Here is a 21,495-nt window from a genome sequence, read left to right as displayed (position 1 = left end):
AACTATATCACAGACAAAACCTGTACACTGAGCACAAAACAACCTTACTTTCTATTATTTTGTTCCACAAACAAAGCCTTGGGACAGGCTAAAGCATTTAGATTCCTTCCTTTGCCATCACCTAAAAGGTTTGTTAGAATTTTTTCAAAAACTTTGTACTATGTACTAAGATGAACAGTATAATTTCTGAGGAATGGAACTCACCAAGAATGAGAGCAACTTCTTGATTCCCACCTTTCCCTAGATCTAAACCGTGTTTTCAGGGGACTTCTGGATCTTCGTCTGTCCTTTTGTCTTGAGAGTGATCTGTTGCCAGATCTACTATATGAATAATGCCAGAAGAAAAATGATATTGAAACTTCATAAAAATTAGGTCAACCAAGAAGGATAAAAACCCCACATAAATCTTGCCTCACTACATAAAATTATAGTTACACCTCAGTAGTATACTGCCAATCAACATTTTTGGTTTTTACTTTAAGCTTCACCAGGTGCATATGCTCTCCTTTGAAACAAAGCGCCATTTAAGTAATACTCATGTACTCCTGGTAACATTGGATGACAGCAGAGACAACACCTATGTGCTGTGTGACCAGGTGGATGATCTGCTCTGCCTGGTGGCAGAGCTTAAAGAGGAAGTGGAGGCGCTGAAGAGTATCAGGGAGTGTGAGAGAGAAATAGATTGGTGGAGTCACACCCTTCAATCCCTGAAAAAAATGCAGTGGATGGAAGCTCAGCAAGAGTTGGAGAAGCCCTGACCCTCTCACCATTAGGCAGAAGGAGACCTAAAAAATGGAGGGGAATGGAAACAGGTCTCTGCTCAGGAGGTGGGAGAATCCCCTTGCAGCCTCCCTTGCATTCCCAGGTGCCCTTACAGAATAGGTATGAAGCTCTTGAACTCGAGGATCAGGCAGATGATAGTGAAGATCTATCTAAGGGGTTGACCAGAACAAGTCAGTCAACCAGACGGATCCCAACTACGGCTGTTAAGAAAGAAAGAAGGGTAATTGTCTAGGTCACTCCCTTCTGAAGGGAACCGAGGACCTGGTATGCCAACTGGACCCATCCCACAGGGAAGTCTGCTGCCTCTCTGGGGCCTGGGTAAAGGATATTACCAGAAGACTCCTTGGACTGATTCAGCCCTCTGATTATTCCCCACTGCTGGCTGCCCAGGTTGGCAGCGATGAGGTTGCTGAGAAAAGTCCTAGGGCAATCAAAAAGGACTTCAAAGCATTGAGGCAACTGCTTGAAGGGACAGGAGCACAGGTGCTGTTTTCCTCAATTCCTTCAGTAGCAGGGAAGAATGCCAAAAAGAACAGGAAAACCCACCTGGTCAACATGTGTCTCAAAGATCAGTGCCATCGGTGGAATTTCATCTTTTTTGATCAAGAGGTGGTTTATACAACACCAGGCCTGCTGGAAACAGATGGAGTTCACCTGTCTAGCAAAGGCAAAAGGATTCTAGCCTGTGAGTTGGCAGGGCTGATTGAGAGGGCTTTAAACTAGGTTTGCAGGAGAGAGGGGAAAAGACCGGGATCAGCAGAGATGAATTAAGGGGCGGCATGACAGTATTGGGGGTGAAATCAATAGCCCAGCTGTAGTGCATCTAGACCTCACTGGCTCTGAAGTATGCTGGCCACACTGGAACACACTTGCAGTCTTACAGGGATGAGCCATGGACTCCTAAGCTAATAAAAGCCAACAGGGAAATAGCAGAAAATTATCTCGAATTAAGAGGTCTTCTAGAAGAAGGCAACACACCTAAAAGCCCAGCTGAGGTGCCTCTACAGCAATGTTCACAGCATGGGCAACAAACGGGAGGCTTTAGAAGCCACCGTGCTGCTACAAAGTTATGACCTTGTTGCCATTTCTCAAACTTGGTAAGATGAATCCCATGACTGGAGTGTGGCTATCTATGGCTAAAGGCTGTTCAGAAGAGATGGGGGAGGAAGGAGAGGCAGATGAGTTGCCTTCTACATCAAGAAGTAGATTGAGTGTGAAGAGTTGTCTCTGAAGAACAGCCATGAGCAGGTAAAACATCTTGAACAATGCCCTATTTTTCAAAGCTATCAATGGTGAACTAAGAGGGGGAATATCATGCTGCTTTTGGTGTTGAATTATGCTACAGTCAGTTTGACTCATCAATCCCAAAGTTAAGCATACTAATATGGAGGTGAAGATGCAGCAGATATGGTAAAGTATCCTTAGCTAAAAATGCTAAGCTGGCACAGTTGACCTGGAGACATATAACTGGCAGTCAATCACTTTATACTATAAAAGTTCAGTCCCACTTTCAAATGGCAGGTTCTTCTAACACACCCTTTCATGGAATGTGTATGAAGATTCCTCCCTTGGGTGAGGGTACCCCTCAAGGTTACTCCTTGAGGCTGAAAGAGACCAGAGTTGTTAGTATGGGTGAGTAACATCAATCTCTACTTAAAAATTGTGTGGGTTTGGTAGCTTTAATATAATTGCTTCAATATAGTACACTATATTATACTAGTAGTTTTGGCTTCTATACTCTGTAGTAAATAATTCTGATTAAGATCTTTTTGTCTAATAATTTATCATAATAAATAATTTATATCTATATCTATATCTATATCTATATCTATATCTATATCTATATCTATATCTATATCTATATCTGTATCTATATCTATATATCTGGTTTGCCATCCTTAATCCCACAGGACAAAGTTGTACATAGGTTCAATTACACCTTTATAATTCTTTAGACTTAAACTGTTGACAAAGTCTGGGGCTAAGATTGGATCTAGCCACACTCAGGCTCTTCTCTGAGAAGGAGTTTAGAAAGCAAGGCTGTCCTTTCTGCACCTTGTGACTCAATGGGAAGACTTCTCTAATAAACTTTGTCTGTAGCTCCCACTCTACCTGTGACACTAACATCTGCTGGGAAAGTAGCACAGCAAGCTGTAGGCAATCCAAGAGACTCCTGGAATGCATGGAGGATAACTTCTTGAGCCAGGTAATAGCCCTACCAGAGGGGATGCAATACTGGATCCCTTGGTCATCAACGTAACTGAGCTAATTGAGGACATCAACATTAGAGGTAGCCAGGGCTGCAGTGATCATGCACTGGTGGAGTTCATAGTCCTGAGGGATATGGGTCAGGTAAGGAGCAGTTAAGGCCCTGAACTTTAGGAAGGCAAACTTACAGCTCTTCAGGGAGAGAGTCAGTGGGATCTCCTGGGAGACTGTCCTCAGGCACAAGGGAGTGGAACAGACCTGGCAGACATTTTAAGAAGCCATCCATAGAGTGCAAGAGCTAGTGATCCCCAGGAAAAAGAAATCAGGCAAGGAAGGCAAGAGACCAGCATGGCTGAGTGGGGAACTGCTGGTCAAACTAAAGGGAAAGAAGCAAATGCATAGACAGTTGAAGCTAGGACGGGTGACCTGGGAAGAATATAGAGACAAAGTACAGTTGTGTAGGGATAGGGTGAGAAAGACCAAGGTGAAGCTGGAACTGAACCTGGCAAAGGACACAAAGAACAACAGAAAGGGCTTCTACAGTTATGTCAACCAGAAAGGGAAGGTCAAAGAATGTGTAACCCCCCCAATAAACAACACTGGTAAACAGGTAGCAATGGATGAAGAGAAGGCTGAGGTACTTGATGACTTCTTTGCCTCAGTCTTCAATGGCAACCACTCTTCCCACACCTCTTGAGTGGATGGACAGCAGAATGGGGACTGGGGGAGCAAAGTCCTTCCCACTGTAAGAGAAGATCAGGTTCATGACCACCTGAGGAACCTGAATGTACATAAGTCTTCCTCCCTACCACAGAAGAGCTTATCTGTTCTATCCATCAGTTGGTGCAATAGCTCCAGGCATTCTCCCCCTCATATGAATTGGTGAGATAAAGCAGGCTTGTCCAGTAAGGAGATACCTCTGACACCAGATGGGATACAATAAACATCTTGCCTTGAGAGCAGGATGTAGGGAGATAAGCTGGAATTTCTGACTGACAGACACTTCACTTTACAAACTATAAAAGCTACACAAACTTTCACAAAGTCAGAAGTCTCCTACACACACCCTGGAAACATGTAGGACTTCTCTCCGAAGTTTGGATGCAAACTTTGTGGTTACTTTCCCAGGAACTGAGTGAAAGGATTCTGTGGGTACTCCATCATCGATTCGGTGGTAAGCTACATTGACTCCTAACCTGTACTATTTCTTCACTAGCTGTAATATAGATACCTTTTATCGTGCACTGTATTTTATCTACTAGTAGTTCTTTTTGTTTTATCCTGTGTAGTAAGCAGTCAGTTTAAAGTCTTATGTCTTTTAATATTGTGTCTATTCAATAAATAATTCATTTTAAAATAGACTTAATTGGCTATTCTTAAGAACTTGGGAGCGAGAACCATTTGGGGTGCAGGCCACCTCAAAAAGAGCTACTACCAGAAATCTGAGTCAAAGGCAGGACTTGTCCAAACTCTCATCTCTAGTTGTAACAGGGACCTGGCATGACACAAATAGTGTGGAATAAAGGGTGGATACAGTTCTGGTTTCAGGTGAGACAGATTTCATTTGCTTCTCAGTAGCAGGTACAGTGCTGTGGTTTGGATTCAGTATGAGAATAATGTTGATAACACACTGATGTTTTGGTTGTCGCTAAGTAGTGCTTACCCGAAGAAAAGGGTGTTGTGGTGTGCTGTAATGTCCCATTTTGGACTTCCAGGTCACTTCCCCAGGTGTGCCTATACCTCTCTCCCTTCCCCCTTGCCCCCATGCTGAGTGAGTCCTGTCAATCAGGCTTAACATTCCAGCAAGGCGTCGTGTGGTTGGTCAAGTTCAAAGGATGCCACTCAGGCCCAGGGGTCATTGGCCTGTCTGGGTGTCATCTTCCCCTGAGACCCTGCCCCTCTCACCTGGTTGGTGGCTCACCTGTACCTCCCCTCCCCCTGTCCCTGAGCTTAAAAAGGTGATCAGACCATGTGGCCAGTGGTTCTGTTGGAGCAGGTCCTCACATTCAGACCTCTGTAACCATGGAATAAACCTCTGGACATTAAACTCTCCAGCAGAATCCTCTCCTTTTTCTCTTCACCATCACTTGAAGCCATTCCTCCTGAGGTAAATGGGGTTCCTAACAAGCCTGGACTTGTTCAGTGCCCAGCTGCAACCACCAGCAAGCCAAGGTGTCTCTGGGGTGATACACTGCAGTTGCTGCCTTTGGCCCAGCAGCGAGGGTCAGACTGGCCCAGGCACAATCTAACTGGTAATATTGGGAACCTTATTCCAATATTTGGCGTCCCTGAGGCGGGCAAAGCGACTCTGCAGGCCGAGACGGACTTGCAGTACCTCGGAGAAGCTTCTGGCAGCCGTGCATCCAGCTGAAAAGGGCTTTGGTTGCAACGCCCTCAGCTAGAGACTTTTGGAATATTCCCAGAGGAAATTTTGTGGACTGTTCGGCGCCTCTGGAAAGCCCGGCTCCTTTCTGATGAGCACATTTTCCAGAGGGAGGACAGGGTAGCCTCTCTCGCACATAGAGAGGTCCTGTTCCGGTGAGGAGACCTGCCTTATACCCCAGCCAGCTACAGCTTCCATTTCAGGTGAGTATCTCTGCTCTCGGTAGAGCAGGAGCTCAAAAACAGACTCTGCCGTGAGTTCTGTTCCTTTTTTGCCTTTGCATTTTTGGCTGCGCAGCCCCACAGACAGGAATTCATTGCGTTCTAGCTTTTAGCTTTCTGCTGCGTGTGTTACTCTCTTTTGGAATTCGCGCCGGTGTGGGAGTGCTCTCTGCCCTTCCCCCAGGCTCTGCAGCGCAGCGTGCTCGGCTCTCTCCACGTGGTCGGGGGATCCCTCTCTCTCTCTCTCTCTGTGCGGGGGAGGGGGGTTCTCTGCACACGCGGCGCGGGGGGGCCCCGGTTTCGGCTTGCTACGTGGCGTGGCTGTTCTCTCTGCTCCGCGGGGGGGCTGCATTCCACGGTGGGGTAGGCTTTGTTTCTGCCTCGGCTCGGCAGGGCGTGCCCTGCTGCTGCTGCCCGGGAATTTTAAAAGCAGTATATACAGCTGCATTGTGAAGCTTTTGTCGGCTCGTTATCGCTTTCCATCTGTGGTTTTCTTTAGAAATCGGTAGCTGATTTTAGCTTTGTTTTTGGTCAGGGGGGATTTAGTACTTTGCTTTTTTACATCTAACATGGGTTTGAAACTCAGCATTGTACAAAAAGGAGTGTTTTATAATATTGTTAGCATTTTAGACAGTGGTAATGTTAAGTTCTCTAAAGGAAAATTGAAACAGTTTATAAGATGGCTTTTCCTCCACTTCCCACAAATCTCCCCTGAAGAAATCCACAATATTCAATTCTGGGATAAAGTTGGGAATGAACCAACCTTAGTGTTGGAAAAGAAATGAAATTTAACAAAATGTTTAATTATAGTGAGTTGTGTGTGAACTGGTTTGTTAAAAAGTAGTTTTGTAGCCGTTGAAAGTGTGTGTTGGGTTTTGTGTGTAACCTAGCAGGTAGTCTTAGGGATTTAAAAAATAATTAAACTAGTGCAGGAAAGTAAGAATGCTAACCTGTCTGGAGGCAGCATACAATGCTCTTAGAATAAGATAAGCAGAGGATTAATGATCTTGTTTGTGAACCAAGGAATGTATCACAAGGGGTCTGTGACCAGGCAAGGGGAACGGGGAACTGTTTCTTAGAGACTAGGCAAGGGGAACGGGAAACTGTTTCTTGGAGACTTTGTTGTGAATCGCATGTATAAGAGGGAAGCACCCATACGTGAATTTGGGGGCTCAGATTTTGGGACGTGAGTCCCCCAGTTCCCCGGGCCCTTAATAAAGCACCCACAAAACTTATCCGAGTTTTGTGTCATTTATCAATCGGGCAACATTAGGACAATCTGGCAATGCACCCTCAGCTAAATTTGTATTTTGGAGTTTACAAATTCGAACAGCATTGCTCAAACAAAAGGAAATGGAGAAAAAGCCAAATGTAAAGCCACGTACCTCTGCTCTCCCTGTTTCTCCCTCTCCTAGCTCTAAAACCCCTAAACCTCTTTCCCCAAAACTTGGTATTTTAAACAGAGCAAACTCATTGGGAAGTCGACTCCCAGAGTCTGTTAAAATGTCTGAGTTGCCCTGTCCACAAGGCCCTGGCCAGGCTGCGTGGAACCTTCCCCAATCCCTTGTGCCCCATCCTCTGAAACCTACAGCATGTGTCAGCTTTCCAGAGAAAAGTGATGCCCAAAATGGCCCCCAGTCCCTAGGGGGTCCACAAGATGGTGGATGCCACGTGGCATCTTCCCAAACCTGGTCTTCTTCTTCCCAAAATCCTCTTAAGCATCCCGAAACTCCAGCCCCATCCCCCCTCTCCTCCTGTTCCTCATGATACCTTTCCCCCTCCCCCTCCCTTTCCTGCAATACCCTCAGATCCGCCCCTCTACTCCTCCCAGGGGGCGTCTGCTGACGTGATGTCACCAGGTGTCCCCGCCCCCTGCCTGCCCCCTGACCCCGCCCCCTGTTCCCACGGTTTATCCGCCCCTTGCCAGCCCCCTGTCCCCGCCCCCTCCCCGGGTTCCCACGGTGGGGACACACCCACTGCCTTTCCCCAAACCTGTGTCTGTGATCTCAATGCTTCCAATTCAAGGGATACAGAGCAGGGAACAGCAGATTCAATGCATAGTCCCATGTTGTCACTGGCTCCTGTTACCTTTCAGCCTGCTGCTCAGGGGGGAGCAGCTCCAACTGCTAATTGGAGTTCTTTTGGACGACAATTGATTAAAGAGATCTGTAAATCTCATAAAGAATATGGTCCACACAGTCCATATTTCCGTGGCCTTTTAAATTCTGAACTGAGTAGGACTGTGGTGATTCCACATGATTTAAAACAGCTTTTTTCCTGTCTCATGACCTCCACGGAATTTAAATTATTGGAAATAGCATGGAAACAAATGCTGAATGATGCTCTCCCAGGCTTGTATGCTGATCCAAACACAGCCAAAGACAACAGTGGTAACCCTATCACCATTGAGCACCTCTGTGGTGAGGGCCAATGGTCTTCTCCCTCAATCCAAGCTACTGCAATTCCTGCAGAAACACTCGAGAAAGTAAAAGAAGCAGCTGAAAAAGCGTTCTTTTCCCTACAATCTGAGGGGCCTTTTGAGCCCTATAGTAAAATTAAACAGCTACCATCAGAGCCTTTTTTGAAATTTGTAGAAAGGCTAACAAGAGCCATTGAAATACAAGTTAAAAAAGAGAATGCTAGAGAAGCAATTTTAGAGGAAATGGCATTTACAAATGCAAATAAACAGTGTCAAGCGGCAATCCTGAGCCTTCCTATAGAACCTACTCCTACGTTAAAAGATATGCTTCTAGGCTGTAACAGGAAAGTGCCTCTGATGAGTGTGGCTGAAGACACCAGACCAAGGCTGCTGCCAAGACCACTTCAGTATGTTGCCGTTGCCAGCCCTGCACCTTTTCCCTCAGCACATCAGCACCCTGGGCAGCAGCGGAGACCAGCAATGGCTGAGCCCACAAAACCATGCCTGCTTTGTAACAACCTAGGGCACTGGAGTAACCAGTGCCCCCTGAAAAGGGAATTTGATGAATTTAGAAATGGCAGGGGAGGAGAACTACAAGCCCTCCCTGGGGGTCAACAACAACAAAAAAACTGAAAAGGGAGCGCTGGCCTGCCAGGCGTGCAGACACAAAAAGAGCAGGCCAAGGGAATAAGGGTAGCAAAACAAACCAAGCGTGCAATAATATTAATATTTGTGTAAGTGAGGCAGGTGCTTCAAAGACTGTGTATGATTTAGGTGATCCTGTGTTAACCACATCTTCTGTCAATGAGCCTTAAAGGTTGCAGCTGACAGAGTCACTCCACCTGAAGGACACTGACTTGCATTTTGTCTCTGTCAATCCTGAACAGAAGGGTACTTGGAATCAAATTCCTTGTAAGTACATCGTCATTGGGGACACCAAACACACACCACAAGAGATCGAAATTGCTCCAGGAATGACAACATCAGATCCTGAGCAATTCGTTCTCGGCCTGCATTGTTTCCACCCACCCCTGTTTCTTCCCAAGGGACAAATTGTTGCACAAGCTATCCCTGTGCCGCCTTTACCTGAAAATATCGAAAAACAAGGGCCCACAGTCGCCCGAGTACAAGTTATTGGGAAAGACAAACCCAAATTATGGTGTAATGTCAGTGGGGGTGGGGAGTCAAAACGCATTGAGATGCTTGTAGACACAGGTGCAGACTGCACAGTGATTCCAGTACAAGACTGGCCAGCACATTGGCCTTTGCAAGATGTTGCAGATCATCTTCAAGGTGTAGGAAGTCTGCAATTGGCAAGACAATCCAAAAGCATTATTCAATTCGAGGGACCAAACGGACAATTGGCAAATATCTGTCCATTTGTGTTAGATTATTTGGAACCATTGTTAGGGAGAGATTTAATGGCCCAGTGGGGTGTCACAATTGATATTCCAGACTCTCCACAGCATATTTGTACAGCAGTCATTGAACAACAGCGCCCCACCCAAAAACTGAAGTGGAAAACAGACAAACCAGTTGATGTAAAACAGTGGCCGCTCAGTAAACAAAAAATAAAGGTGCTTGAAGAACTAGTGGAAGAGCAACTAAAAAAGGGCCACATTGTGGAGACCATGTCCCCATGGAACTCTCCAGTGTTTGTCATCCAAAAAGCTGACAAAAAGAGATGGCGACTTCTTCACGACCTCCGACAAATTAATAATGTAATTGAAGATATGGGTTCTCCCCAACCTGGTATGCCATCCCCAACAATGCTTCCCCAAGATTGGAAATTAGCTGTTATTGATATTAAAGATTGTTTTCTCCAAATCCCCTTGCACCCTGACGATGCACCGCGTTTTGCATTCTCTGTCCCTTCCATTAATTTAGAAGCCCCTATGAAAAGGTACCATTGGACTGTTCTTCCTCAGGGATTAAAGGTATCTCCAGCTATCTTCCAGTGGTATGTCTCTTCCCTGCTTTCCCCAGTATGTGCAGCTGCAGAGAAGGCCATCATCTATCATCATATAGATGATATCCTTGTGTGTGCCCCCAATGATGATTTACTCACACATGCGCTTGACCTAACGATCGATGCATTGATTGTTGCAGAGTTCGAGCTCCAGGAAAAGAAAATTCAAAAGATGCCACCCTGGAAGTATTTGGGCTTAGAAATTGGAAATAGGACCATTGTTCCTCAAAAACTAGAAATCAATCCAAGGATCAAGACCCTTGCGGATGTCCACAAGTTGTGTGGGTCCTTGAATTGGGTAAGACCATGGCCCGGTCTGACTAATGAAGACCTTGCCCCTCTTTTCAATTTATTGAAAGGGGGAGAGGACCCAGGTGCTCCTAGGTCTATTACCCCAGAGGCACGGAAAGCTCTAGAAAAGGTTCAGATTGCAATGTCCACAAGACAGGCCAACCGATGCTGGCCTGACCTGCCATTCAAATTTATCATCCTAGGTAAGTTGCCACACCTCCATGGAATTATTTTCCAGTGGGAGGAAAAACAAACACCTAAGGCAAAGGACACACCAAAAAAGGACCGGGACCAGAGGGACCCTCTCTTGATCATAGAATGGGTTTTCCTCAGTCACAAAAGGTCCAAGAGACTGACAAAGCCTCAGGAGCTGGTAGCGGAACTGATCCGGAAAGCAAGGACCCGGATCAGGGAGTTAGCAGGATGTGATTTTAAGTGCATTCACATTCCAGTTGAGTTAAAATCAGGTCAAAATACTATGAAAATACTGGAAAAATTGTTTCAAGAAAATGAAGTGTTGCAGTTTGCTCTGGATTCCTACTCAGGACAAATTTCGGTAGCACGGCTCACTCACAAATTGTTTGAACAAGATGTTCAATTCACCTTCAAACTGAGAAGTGCTCTAAGTAGGAGACCTTTAAAAAGGGCTCTAACTGTCTTCACAGATGCATCCGGGAGGTCCCACAAGTCCGTTATGACTTGGAAGGATCCTCAAACCCAGCAGTGGGAGACAGACATTGCTGAGGTGGAAGGTTCACCTCAGGTTGCTGAATTGGCTGCGGTTGTTAGAGCCTTTGAAAGGTTCTCAGAACCATTTAATCTGATTACAGACTCTGCATACGTGGCAGGAGTAGTATCCAGGGCAGATCAAGCAATACTGCAAGATGTGTCTAACATCGCACTTTTCGAATTGCTCTCAAAACTTGTAAAGTTAGTCACTCACCGAGAGCAACCTTTTTATGTGATGCATGTCAGGTCACACACTGACTTGCCAGGGTTTATCACTGAAGGCAACAGAAGGGCAGATGCTCTTGCTGCACCTGCAGTGATGGCCACTCTCCCAAATGTTTTTGAACAGGCAAAAATCAGCCACCAGCTTTTCCACCAAAATGCACCTGGCCTGGTTCGTCAGTTTAACATCACTCGAGAACAGGCCAAAGCGATTGTGGCCACGTGCCCAAATTGCCAACAACATGCACTCCCTACAGTGAGTACGGGAGCAAACCCAAGGGGACTGAACAGTTGTGAACTGTGGCAAACAGATGTAACACACATACAGTCTTTTGGACGGCAGAAATAAGTTCATGTTAGTGTAGATACCTTTTCTGGAGCGGTCTATGCTTCTGCCCACACAGGAGAATCATCTATCGATGCTATTAAGCACCTCTTACAGGCTTTTTCTTTCATGGGCATCCCCAAGGAGCTGAAAACTGATAATGGGCCTGCTTATAAATCCAAGGAATTCGGGAGCTTCCTGCAGCAATGGGGAGTAGAGCACAAAACTGGCATCCCCTACTCCCCTACAGGTCAAGCCATTGTAGAAAGAACTCACCATGATATTAAAAGGGTCCTGGACCAGCAACAACAGGTTCTGAAGGTGGAACCTCCCCACATCCGGTTATCCAGGGCGCTATTCACAATCAATTTTCTGAATTGTTCTTTTGACAGCCTGAACCCACCCATCCTACGCCACTTTGGGGGGAGCAATCATAGGTTAATGAAAGAAAAAACCTCCAGTTTTAGTAAAGGACCCTGAGACTTGGAAAATGGTGGGACCCTACAAATTGATTACTTGGGGATGTGGATACGCCTGTGTGTCCACCCCCTCTGGTTTAAGGTGGGTTCCTTCCAAATGGGTAAAGCTCTATGTTCCCAAGGTCTCAGAGAAATCTACAGAAGCACCCCAGGTTGCTCATGCTGCCTGGAGAAGAAAACGCTGCATGCGTTCTCTGGAGGAAATTCCATTTAAGCCTCCTATCTGGAATAGTTTATATGTTTGTTTCAAGTTTTTGTACCAGTTTAGATCCCACTGTTTGTGTGTAGCCTCAAGATGCCACGAGACTGAGCCTGCTTCTCGTCCTACTCGTGATCATCCCACCTGCGATCTCCTGCATAGTGCCTCCGCCCAAACCACATATGGACTTTCTTGACAAAGGCTCTCAGACATCAACAGAGAAACTGACAACTGGCTGAATGGACTGTTCAAAGGCTGGGGACTCTCGGGCTGGTTGGGATCTATTCTGAAAACTGTGTTTTTAGTGCTGTTTATTTTAGTTATAGTTATTGTAGTTTTTAGCATTGTTTTTGGACTAATCAAACGCATGGTGCTCAAGTTAATTTCAAGCTCATCTCCCCCTCCTGAAGTCTACCATTTAGAAGCCCTCAGTGCTCCAATGGATGACCTGGAAGCCTCAGTGGAAAACACTGACCCTCCTGTAGAGGAAGAACTGATTTACCAACCATGGTTTGGCAATTATTCTGCACCACAAACACAGTCCTCTTCTTTTTAAACAAAACTAGGGGGAGATGTTGTGGTGTGCTGTAATGTCCCATTTTGGACTTCCAGGTCACTTCCCCAGGTGTGCCTATACCTCTCTCCCTTCCCCCTTGCCCCCATGCTGAGTGAGTCCTGTCAATCAGGCTTAACATTCCAGCAAGGCGTCGTGTGGTTGGTCAAGTTCAAAGGATGCCCCTATGCCCAGAGGTCATTGGCCTATCTGGGTGTCATCTTCCCCTGAGACCCTGCCCCTCTCACCTAGTTGGTGGCTCACCTGTACCTCCCCTCCCCCTGTCCCTGAGCTTAAAAGGGGAATGAGACCATGCGGTCGGCATTCTGTTGGAGCAGTTGCTCACGTTCAGACCTCTGTAACCATGGAATAAACCTCTGGACATTAAACCCTCCAGCAGAATCCATCCTTTTTCTCTTCACCATCGCCTGAAGCCATTCCTCCTCAGGTAAACGGAGTTCCTAACAAGCCTGGACTTGTTCAGTGCCCAGCTGCAACCACCAGCAAGCCAAGGTATCTCTGGGGTGATGCACCGCAGTTGCTGCCTTTGGCCCAGCAGCGAGGGTCAGACTGGCCCAGGCACAATCTAACTGGTAATATTGGGAACCTTATTCCAATACAAGGGCTTCTTCAGTGTCTCATGCTCTGCCAGTGAGGAGGTGCACAATAAACCATGAGGGAGCATAGCCAGGACAGCTGACCTGAACTGGCCAAAGGGATTTTCCATACCATGGAACATCATGTTCTGTATACAAACTGGGGGGAGTTGGCCATTAGCCACCAATCAGTGCTTGGGGACAGGTTGGGCATAGGTCAGCAGAAGGTGAACAATTGTGTTGTGCATCACTTGTTTCACTTGGGTTTTATTCCTCTGTCTCCCTCTTATTGTAATTACATTTAAAATTTGTTGTTGGTTTTGTTAGTATTATTTTTACGTTTTACTTTTTTTTCTCTTAATCAACTGTTTTTATCTCAGCCATGGGTTTTACCTTTTACCGATTCTCCTCCCCATCCCACCAGGGAAGGAGGGGTGGAAGTGAACAAGTGGTTGCATGGTACTTCATTCCTGCCTGGAGTTAAACCACAACACAGCATGTTCTCAAAACTGACAATAGCAGTGGTAAAATCACTTAAAAAAAAAAAAATATATATATATATATATAATATATATATGCAATTGTTTAAAGCACAGATGTTCTGCAAGAAAAATAAATCCAAATTTATCTCCTAAAAATCAGTTAGGTTTGCATCAGTACAAAATAGCACTGATTACTGCAGTTGCACAAAACAAAGACTGTTTTTCAGTTATCTCCTGAGTTAGAGAAGATAAGCAATAAAAAACTGAACAAATTATTGTTCTTGCATTAAAAAGGTACCCAATGTTTTGATGTCATTATATAACACGTACTATGTAACATTATTACAAAACACAGGCACTGGAAAATAAGGAGATGATTGCTGACAACCAGAGCACATTGTGCTTGACAAATTTAGTGGCCTTCTACAATGGGGATACAGCAGTGGTGGATGAAAGAAGAGTGACTGATGTCATCTACTTGGACTTGTACAACGGTCCCTTGGGAAAATGTTTTTGTAGGTGATGAGGTCCATCAGTGCTGGTCACTTATTAAACATCACCTCCTAAGGTCACCAGGAGCAGGCAATTCCTAAATGTAAGAAGTCAAGCAGGCCAGGCAGAAGGCTGACTTGGCTGAACAGGAATCTTCTCTTGAAAATAAGGCAAAACTGGAAGGTGCATGCCAGGTGGAAGCAAGGTCAGGTGACATGGGAAGAATACAAAGATGTTGCTCAGCACTGTAGGGAGAAAATCTGTATGGTAACGCTCAACTGGAGTTGAAGCTGTCAGAACTGTGGGGGATGATAAAAGGAGTTTTTTCAAATATAATAATAGCAATAGGCAGTGTAAAAATAACATTGGCCTATTACAGGATGAGGATGGTCATCTCACAAACAGGGACATGGACAAGGCAGAGGTGTTTAACGCATTCTCTGCCTATGTCATCAACATGGATGATGGATCAAAGGGGTCTCTGTGTCCTGAGCTGGAGGACCATGACAGTGAGAATAATCTACTTCTAGTCAGCCCTGAAATTGTGTGGGATCTGCTGCTCCAGCTGGATCCCTACAAATCTATGGGGCCTGATGGGATTCATCCAAGAATCCTCAAGGAACTGGCTGATGTCATCACAAAACCTCTCTCGATGATTTTTGAGTGGTCTTGGGAATCTGGAGAGGTCCTAGCTGACTGAAAGCTGCCGAACATTGTCCCGATTATCAAGGGCAGGAAGAAGGACCACAGAAACTACAGGCCTGTTAGTCTCACTTCAGTGCCTGGTAAAGTGATTAAGATTATTCTGGGAGATATTGAAAAACATCCAAAAGACAATGCAGTCATCAGTCACAGCCAGCATGGCTTCATGACAGGAAAGTCCTGCTTATCAAACTTGATTTCCTTTTTTGACAAAGTAACCCACCTCATTGATCAAGGGAAGTCAGTTGATGTCATTTTTTTTTATTTCAGTAGAGCTTTTGATACTGTGTCTCACAGAATCCTTCTGGACAAAATGTCGAGCACACATCTGGATAAACACGTAATGTGATGGGTGAGCAACTGGCTCACAGGTCGGGCACAGAGAGTTATAATGAATAGAGTGACATCAGACTGGCAACCTGTCACTAGTTGGATTCCTCAGGGCTCCATCTTAGCCCTCCCTGTGCTCTTCAACACCTCCATAAATTACTTGAAAGCAGGACTCAAAGGGATACTAAGCAAGTTTGCAGATAATACAAAACTGGGAGGAGCCATTGACTCCCTCAAAGGTGGGGAGGGTTTGCAGAGAGACCATGACAAATTAGAGGACTGGGCAATCACCAAATGCATGAAGTTTAACAAGGGAAAGTGACAGATTCTGCACCTGGGATGGGGCAACCCGGGATTTATGTACAGACTGGAGAATGAGATGCTGGAAAGCAGTGCAAAGGACAGGGACTTGGGGGTCCTGGTCAACAGAAAGTTGAATATGAGTCAGCAGTGTGCCCTGGCAGCCAAGGAGGGCCAACCATGTCCTGGGGTGCATCAGGCACAGCATCACCAGCCAGTCAAGGGAGGTGATTGTCCCGCTCTGCTTAGTACTGGTGTGACCTCATCTTGAATATTGTATGCAGCTTTGGGCACCACAATACAAGAAAGATATTAAGCTATTAGAGAGCATCCAAAGGAGGGCAAAAAAAATGGTGAAGGGCCTTGAGGGGAAGCTCTGTGAGGAGTGGCTGAGATCACTTGGTCTGTTCAGCCTGGAGGAGACTGAGGGGAGATCTCATCACAGTCTACAACTTCCCTGTGAGGGGAAGAGGGGGGACAGACACTGATCTCTTCTCTGTGGTGACCAGTGACAGGACCCAAGGAAATAGCCTGAAGTTTTGTCAGGGGAGGTTTAGGTTGGATATTAAAGAAAAGGTTCTTCACCCAAAGGGTGGTGGGACACTGGAACAGGCTCCTCACAGCCTGTGCTCACAGCCCCAAGCCTGCCAGAGTTTGGACAAGAAGCTTTTCACAATACTCTCAGGCACATGGTGTGGTTCTTGGGGGTGGTGCTGTTCAGGGCCTGGAGCTGGACTCAGTGATCTTTGTGGGTCATTTCCAACTCAGCATATTCTGTGATTCTTTGATTCTCTGATTCTGTGATGTGACAATGGACCACTTGATGGATAAGGAATTGGCTGGATGATCACACTCAAAGAGTTGCAGTCAACAGCTCAATGTCCAAGTGGAGAGCAGTGACCAGTGGTGATCCTCAGGAGACAGTATTGGGACTGGCACTGTTTAACATCTTTGTTGGTGACATGGACAGTGAGATCGAGTGCACCCTTAGCAAGTTTGCTGATGACAGCAAACTGTGTAGTGCAGTCAACACATTGGATGCAAGGGATGCCAACCACAGGGGCCCTGACAGGCTTGAGAGGTGGGCCTGTAAAAACCTCATGAAGTTCAACAAGGCCAAGTGCAAGGTCCTGCACCTGGGTTGGGGCAATTCCAAGCACAGGTAAAGGCTGAGTGAAGAATGGATTGAGAGCAGCTCCAGGAAGAAGGACTTGGGGGTGTTGGTGGACAAGAAGCTTGATATGTATGTATTGGTTTCGCATGGCCTGGTTTTTGGCAGCAGGGGGGCCACAAAGATGGCTCCTGTGAGAAGCTGCTAGAAGCTCCCCACCATGTCCAACAGAGCCAATGGCTGATGGATCTGAAGATGGACATGCTGCTGGCCAAAACTCAGCCAATGAGAGAGGTTGGTAACACCTCTGTGATTACATATTTAGGAAGAAAATTAAAACAAAAGTCACAAGTTTTTGCTTGTAGTTAGAGAAGAGGAGGAGGTGAGAATATGTGAGGGAAAATAACATGGTGACACCAAGGTCAGCAGAGAAGGATGGGGAGGAGGTGCTCCAGGCGCTGGAGCCGAGATTCCTCTGCAGGCTATGGTGAAGACCATGGTGAAGAAGGCTGTCCCCCTGCAGCCCAGGGGTCCACAGGGGATGCAGAGATCCACCTGCAGCCCATGGGGGAGGTGCCCATGCCAGAGCAGGTGGATGCCTGGAGGAGGCTGTGATCCAGTGGGAGACCCGGTGGAGAGAAGGGGCCCCTGCTTTCAGGCTGGAGCAGCCTGTCCTTGGAGGACTGCACCCCTTGAAAAGAGAGCCACGTCACAGCAGTTTTGGGAGGACTGTGTTCCCGTGGGGGGAGTTCACATTGCAGCAGGTGGGGTATGGCTGCTGCTCGTGAGAGTGGACCCATGCCAGAGAGAAGTTCACGGAGAACTGTCTCCCGTGGGAGGGACCCCATAGTCTCACAGGGGAAGGACTCCTCTCCTAGAGCAGCAGAAGAAAATCTCAGTGATGAACTTACCAAAATCCCCATGCCCTGTCTCCCTGCTCTGTCAGTGGGAAGGAGGGAGGAACTGAGGGGCAAAAAGGTGGTTTAAGGGCTTATTTTACTTCTCATTATCCTCCTCTGATTCTGTTAGTAATAAAATTCACTTTGCAACCTTAAGTTGAGCCTGTTTTGCCCTTGAAATATTTCTCCCGGTCCTTATTTCCCTCATGAAGTGTTAGATATTTTTTTCCCCTCTGCCCAGCTGTGGCAGGGGAGGGTGATAGAGCGACTCTCATAGATGCCTGGCATTGGGCCACTATCAAACCACGACAATGTCTCAGCAATGCGTGCTTGCAGCACAGACAGCCAACCATATAAAAATATTCTGCTTCAAAGGCTGCATCAAAAGGAGCATGGCCAGCAGGTCGAGGGAGGTAATTCTTCCCCTCTACTCTGCTCTTGTAAGACCTCACCTGGAGTACTGCATCCAGCTCTGGGGTCCCCAGCACAGGAAGGTCATAGGCCTGTTGGAGAGAGTCCAGAGGAGGACCATGAAGGTGATTAGAGAGCTGGAACACCTACCCTATGAAGACAGGCTGAGAGAGTTGAGGCTGGGATGTTCCGCCTGGAAAAGAGAAGTCTCCAGGGTGACCTTATAGCAGCCTTCTGGTACCTAAAGGGGGCCTACAAGAAAGCTGGGGAGGAATTTTTTACAAGCACATGTGGTGATAGAACAAGGGGGAATGGCTTTAAAATGAAAGAAGGTAGGTTTAGATTAGATATTAGGAAGAAATTCTTTACTGTGTGGGTGGTGAGGCACTGAAACAGGCTGCCCAGAGAAGCTGTGGATGCCCCATCCCTGGAAGTGTTCAAGGCCAGGTTGGATGGGGCTTTGAGGAACCTGGTCTAATGTAAGGTGTCCCTGCCCATGGCAGGAGGGTTTGAACTAGATGATCTCTAAGGTCCCTTCCAACCCAAACTATTCTATGATTTTATGAAATCTGAAGCATTCACACTAAAATCTTGTTTGGTAGTATAACTGATGTGATATATTCCCTCTGGACAGCTTTTCTGTATATGAAAGAACTCTAGCTGCCCTGTTGAAAAAACAGTGGATGAAAGAATGGGATAGTGCTGTTGCTGCAGCACTGAAAACACTCACCATTTTAAAGTGCAAGCTATCAAATACACTGAGGTTTTTTTGGGGTTTTTTATACTTAATGGAGTCAAATATCTTCAGATTGATTATGTAAATGATCAAAAGACATTTCTGACATTGTACCATTTCAGGAAGTGTTTACAAGTCTTACATAGAAAGACTGTCTCATTCTTGGAAAAAAAAAACGGGTAAACTTTATGGACGATCTAGTAATTTTATTTGTCCTATATTTCAAAGCCAGTTTTACAACTTAAGAAATTAGCAAAGCAAAAAAAAAAAAATCTGAAGAATGAAAAACTACCCTTAAAGCCTTTTTTCTTCTGACTTTTAAAAAATACAGCTTTACATTTACAGTTCAATTAATAAAAATACAGCATTTGTTAACTAGATATTTAGAAGTTCAGGACAGCAGCAACTTTCTACTAGCAAAACCAGCCAGCCTGTATGTTTAAGGCATTAACAGTAAACTAAATGTTTCATCCCCAAAACAGAGATAACTATTTATTTTTAAAAGACAAAGGTTACAAAATGAAATTATGCTACATGGCACAAAATGTACCATGAAACCATAAAAGTAGTTATGCTACATGGCACAAAAAGTACCTTCTAGTGAGTTATACCTGAAAGTAATACAGGAAACAGGCAGCATTTAGAGGGAAAGAGTATTTGGTCAGAGACAAACTTCCTAGTTACTCTATCTAGGTCAGTTAAAGTTACTAATTTTCTCTACACGGAAACTTGTCTCACAACTCAGTAAGAAATTTCAGTAACCATCAGCACTCAAAAAAACTCCAGTATGGATTCTTAGTCCAAAATAATAAATATACTTACCTGTGTTTTGAGTGAGATCTTTTCCTTCTAGATTGGGATTTTGAGCTAGACCTGGATTCTGAACGAGAATGGGAACGAGATTGACCACCTTTTCTTTCACTGCTCTTTCCAGACTCTGAGAGGAAGAAAACACTGCAATGTAAGCTCAGAATATTAAAAGATCCCAGTTAACAATCTGGCACAAGTTTAATGTATCACACATATAGTGCAAGGGGCCCATGCTTTGCACATCTTCCTTCTTTGTTAATATCCTTGAGAAAAATCCAATAAAGTCATTGCATATACTCGTTGAGTGCAGCCACCCTGCAACGGTACACATAAACCAGATAATTATAAACAGCTAGCTCTGTTAGAAATGAGATTTATGTTGCTGCCACAATGCAGAAGATTACAACAGGTTCTCCTCTGGTATATTATTTAATTAAATTAATTTTAAAAATAATCTCAGAAGAATAAATTTAGAGGGCAGAGTTTTGAAAGCAAGCATAAAATGCAAATAATAATTAGTACTTTTTATACTTTTAAATATTCCAACCACTGTAAAAATATTGAAGTTCTATTCCTCAAATGCTGTTTTGGAGGAGGAAGGGATGGAGAGAAGGGAGTAAAAAGTTTGATCCAAAGGCCAGGAAGTCAGCAGAAAACTTACTAGTGACCTCTGCAGACTTTGGTTCAGATTCTAAAAGATTATCATTCTGCTGCTGAAAACTGAGAAAATGTTAAAACTATTTTTCTCACAACTCTCAAAAAGACAGAAAGTACTCCATCTCCCCCCCGCCAAAAAAAAAAACCTCAAGACACTCCACCATCTAACCTACATAAGCTAATGTTTGAATGTCTGTGTCTTTTTGTAAGAACAAAGACAAAATCTTGCTGATGAAAAAATGTCTCAGTTTGGAAAGACAGCTGTCTGCTAAGGAAGGCAAAAGCCTCCCCTGAAATGGAAAATGTAAACCCCCTCCCTCCAAATTGCTATAAATTTGAAATTATGGGGGACTCTCAGGCAAAGATATGGGAGCAGGAATAACAGTTCTTTATAAGGGAAGAATATAAAAATAAAATAAACAATGCAGTAAATCAAAACAACACTGACAGAGTCAGACTATAACCTGACACCCTGTGGGTCAGGGTGTTGGTAGCAGTCCAATTGGAAATGTGGCTGCAGTCCTCCTGGAGTAGCAGGTGGGGGTTCTGTTAGAGCAGTGATCCTGTAGAAGGGTGTAGTCTTCCTGTGGGAATCCAGTGGAAAGGCTGTTCTGCTGTCCCAGTATCTCACATTATAGCCAGTTAGGAATGCTTGGCTCCTCCCTCTGGGCAGAGCATCTCACAATGGGATGCTGTAATTCTATTAGTCATGCAGTGACCGTCAATGGCCCATTAACAGATGGTATCTCCCTTGGAGGGAGAATGGGTTGTGGAAGAGATAAGGAAAACTGCCTAATTAACATAAGATAACTGCCACACCTCTAACAGATGGCAAATAGAATAGAATACACATTTGTGAGAGTCTGTCCAAATTTTCCCTCATCTGCCTCACGATCTTCCTTGGGAGACCACCGAAGAGAAGACCCCCCCCCTTCATCTAGAATATCTGGCTCTGAAGGAGAAGAGTCACATGCCATGGGCCCTGAGACCTGAAAGCTCAGTGTTAAGCTACTGTTTTCATAGGAGTGTTTGCTGTATGCCAAGAAAGGGGCACCGTGCCCCATTTGCAAAAATAGCAGCTTTGGAAGCTGTCCCACCTCTTGGCCTGGCTGGACTTCTCCTGAGTTTCAGGTGGTCTCCCACAGAAGACCCACACCTGTTTTACAACCACCGTGACAGACAGACTGG

The 21,495-nt window shown here is 45.3% G+C and overlaps 1 protein-coding gene across 1 annotated transcript in view; it reads right to left on the bottom strand.

Annotated features, from left to right (window-relative positions):
* The window catches only part of LOC134431515 (splicing regulatory glutamine/lysine-rich protein 1-like), a 94,951-nt gene that overhangs the window by 24,175 nt on the left and 49,281 nt on the right, over nucleotides 1-21,495 (bottom strand). Inside the window, exons 7-9 of the mRNA XM_063179513.1 lie at nucleotides 19,663-19,777; nucleotides 19,435-19,437; nucleotides 205-321 (exon numbers count right to left, since the gene is read on the bottom strand). Of these exons, the coding sequence (XP_063035583.1) occupies nucleotides 205-321; nucleotides 19,435-19,437; nucleotides 19,663-19,777 (235 nt within the window). The remainder of the gene's footprint in view (nucleotides 1-204; nucleotides 322-19,434; nucleotides 19,438-19,662; nucleotides 19,778-21,495) is intronic.

This window comes from Melospiza melodia, chromosome W (genome assembly GCF_035770615.1).
Source record: "Melospiza melodia melodia isolate bMelMel2 chromosome W, bMelMel2.pri, whole genome shotgun sequence".
NCBI classification, from domain to species: domain Eukaryota; kingdom Metazoa; phylum Chordata; class Aves; order Passeriformes; family Passerellidae; genus Melospiza; species Melospiza melodia.
The sequence above is the reverse complement of the archived record's forward strand: the minus strand, read 5'-3'. Positions and strand labels throughout refer to the sequence as shown.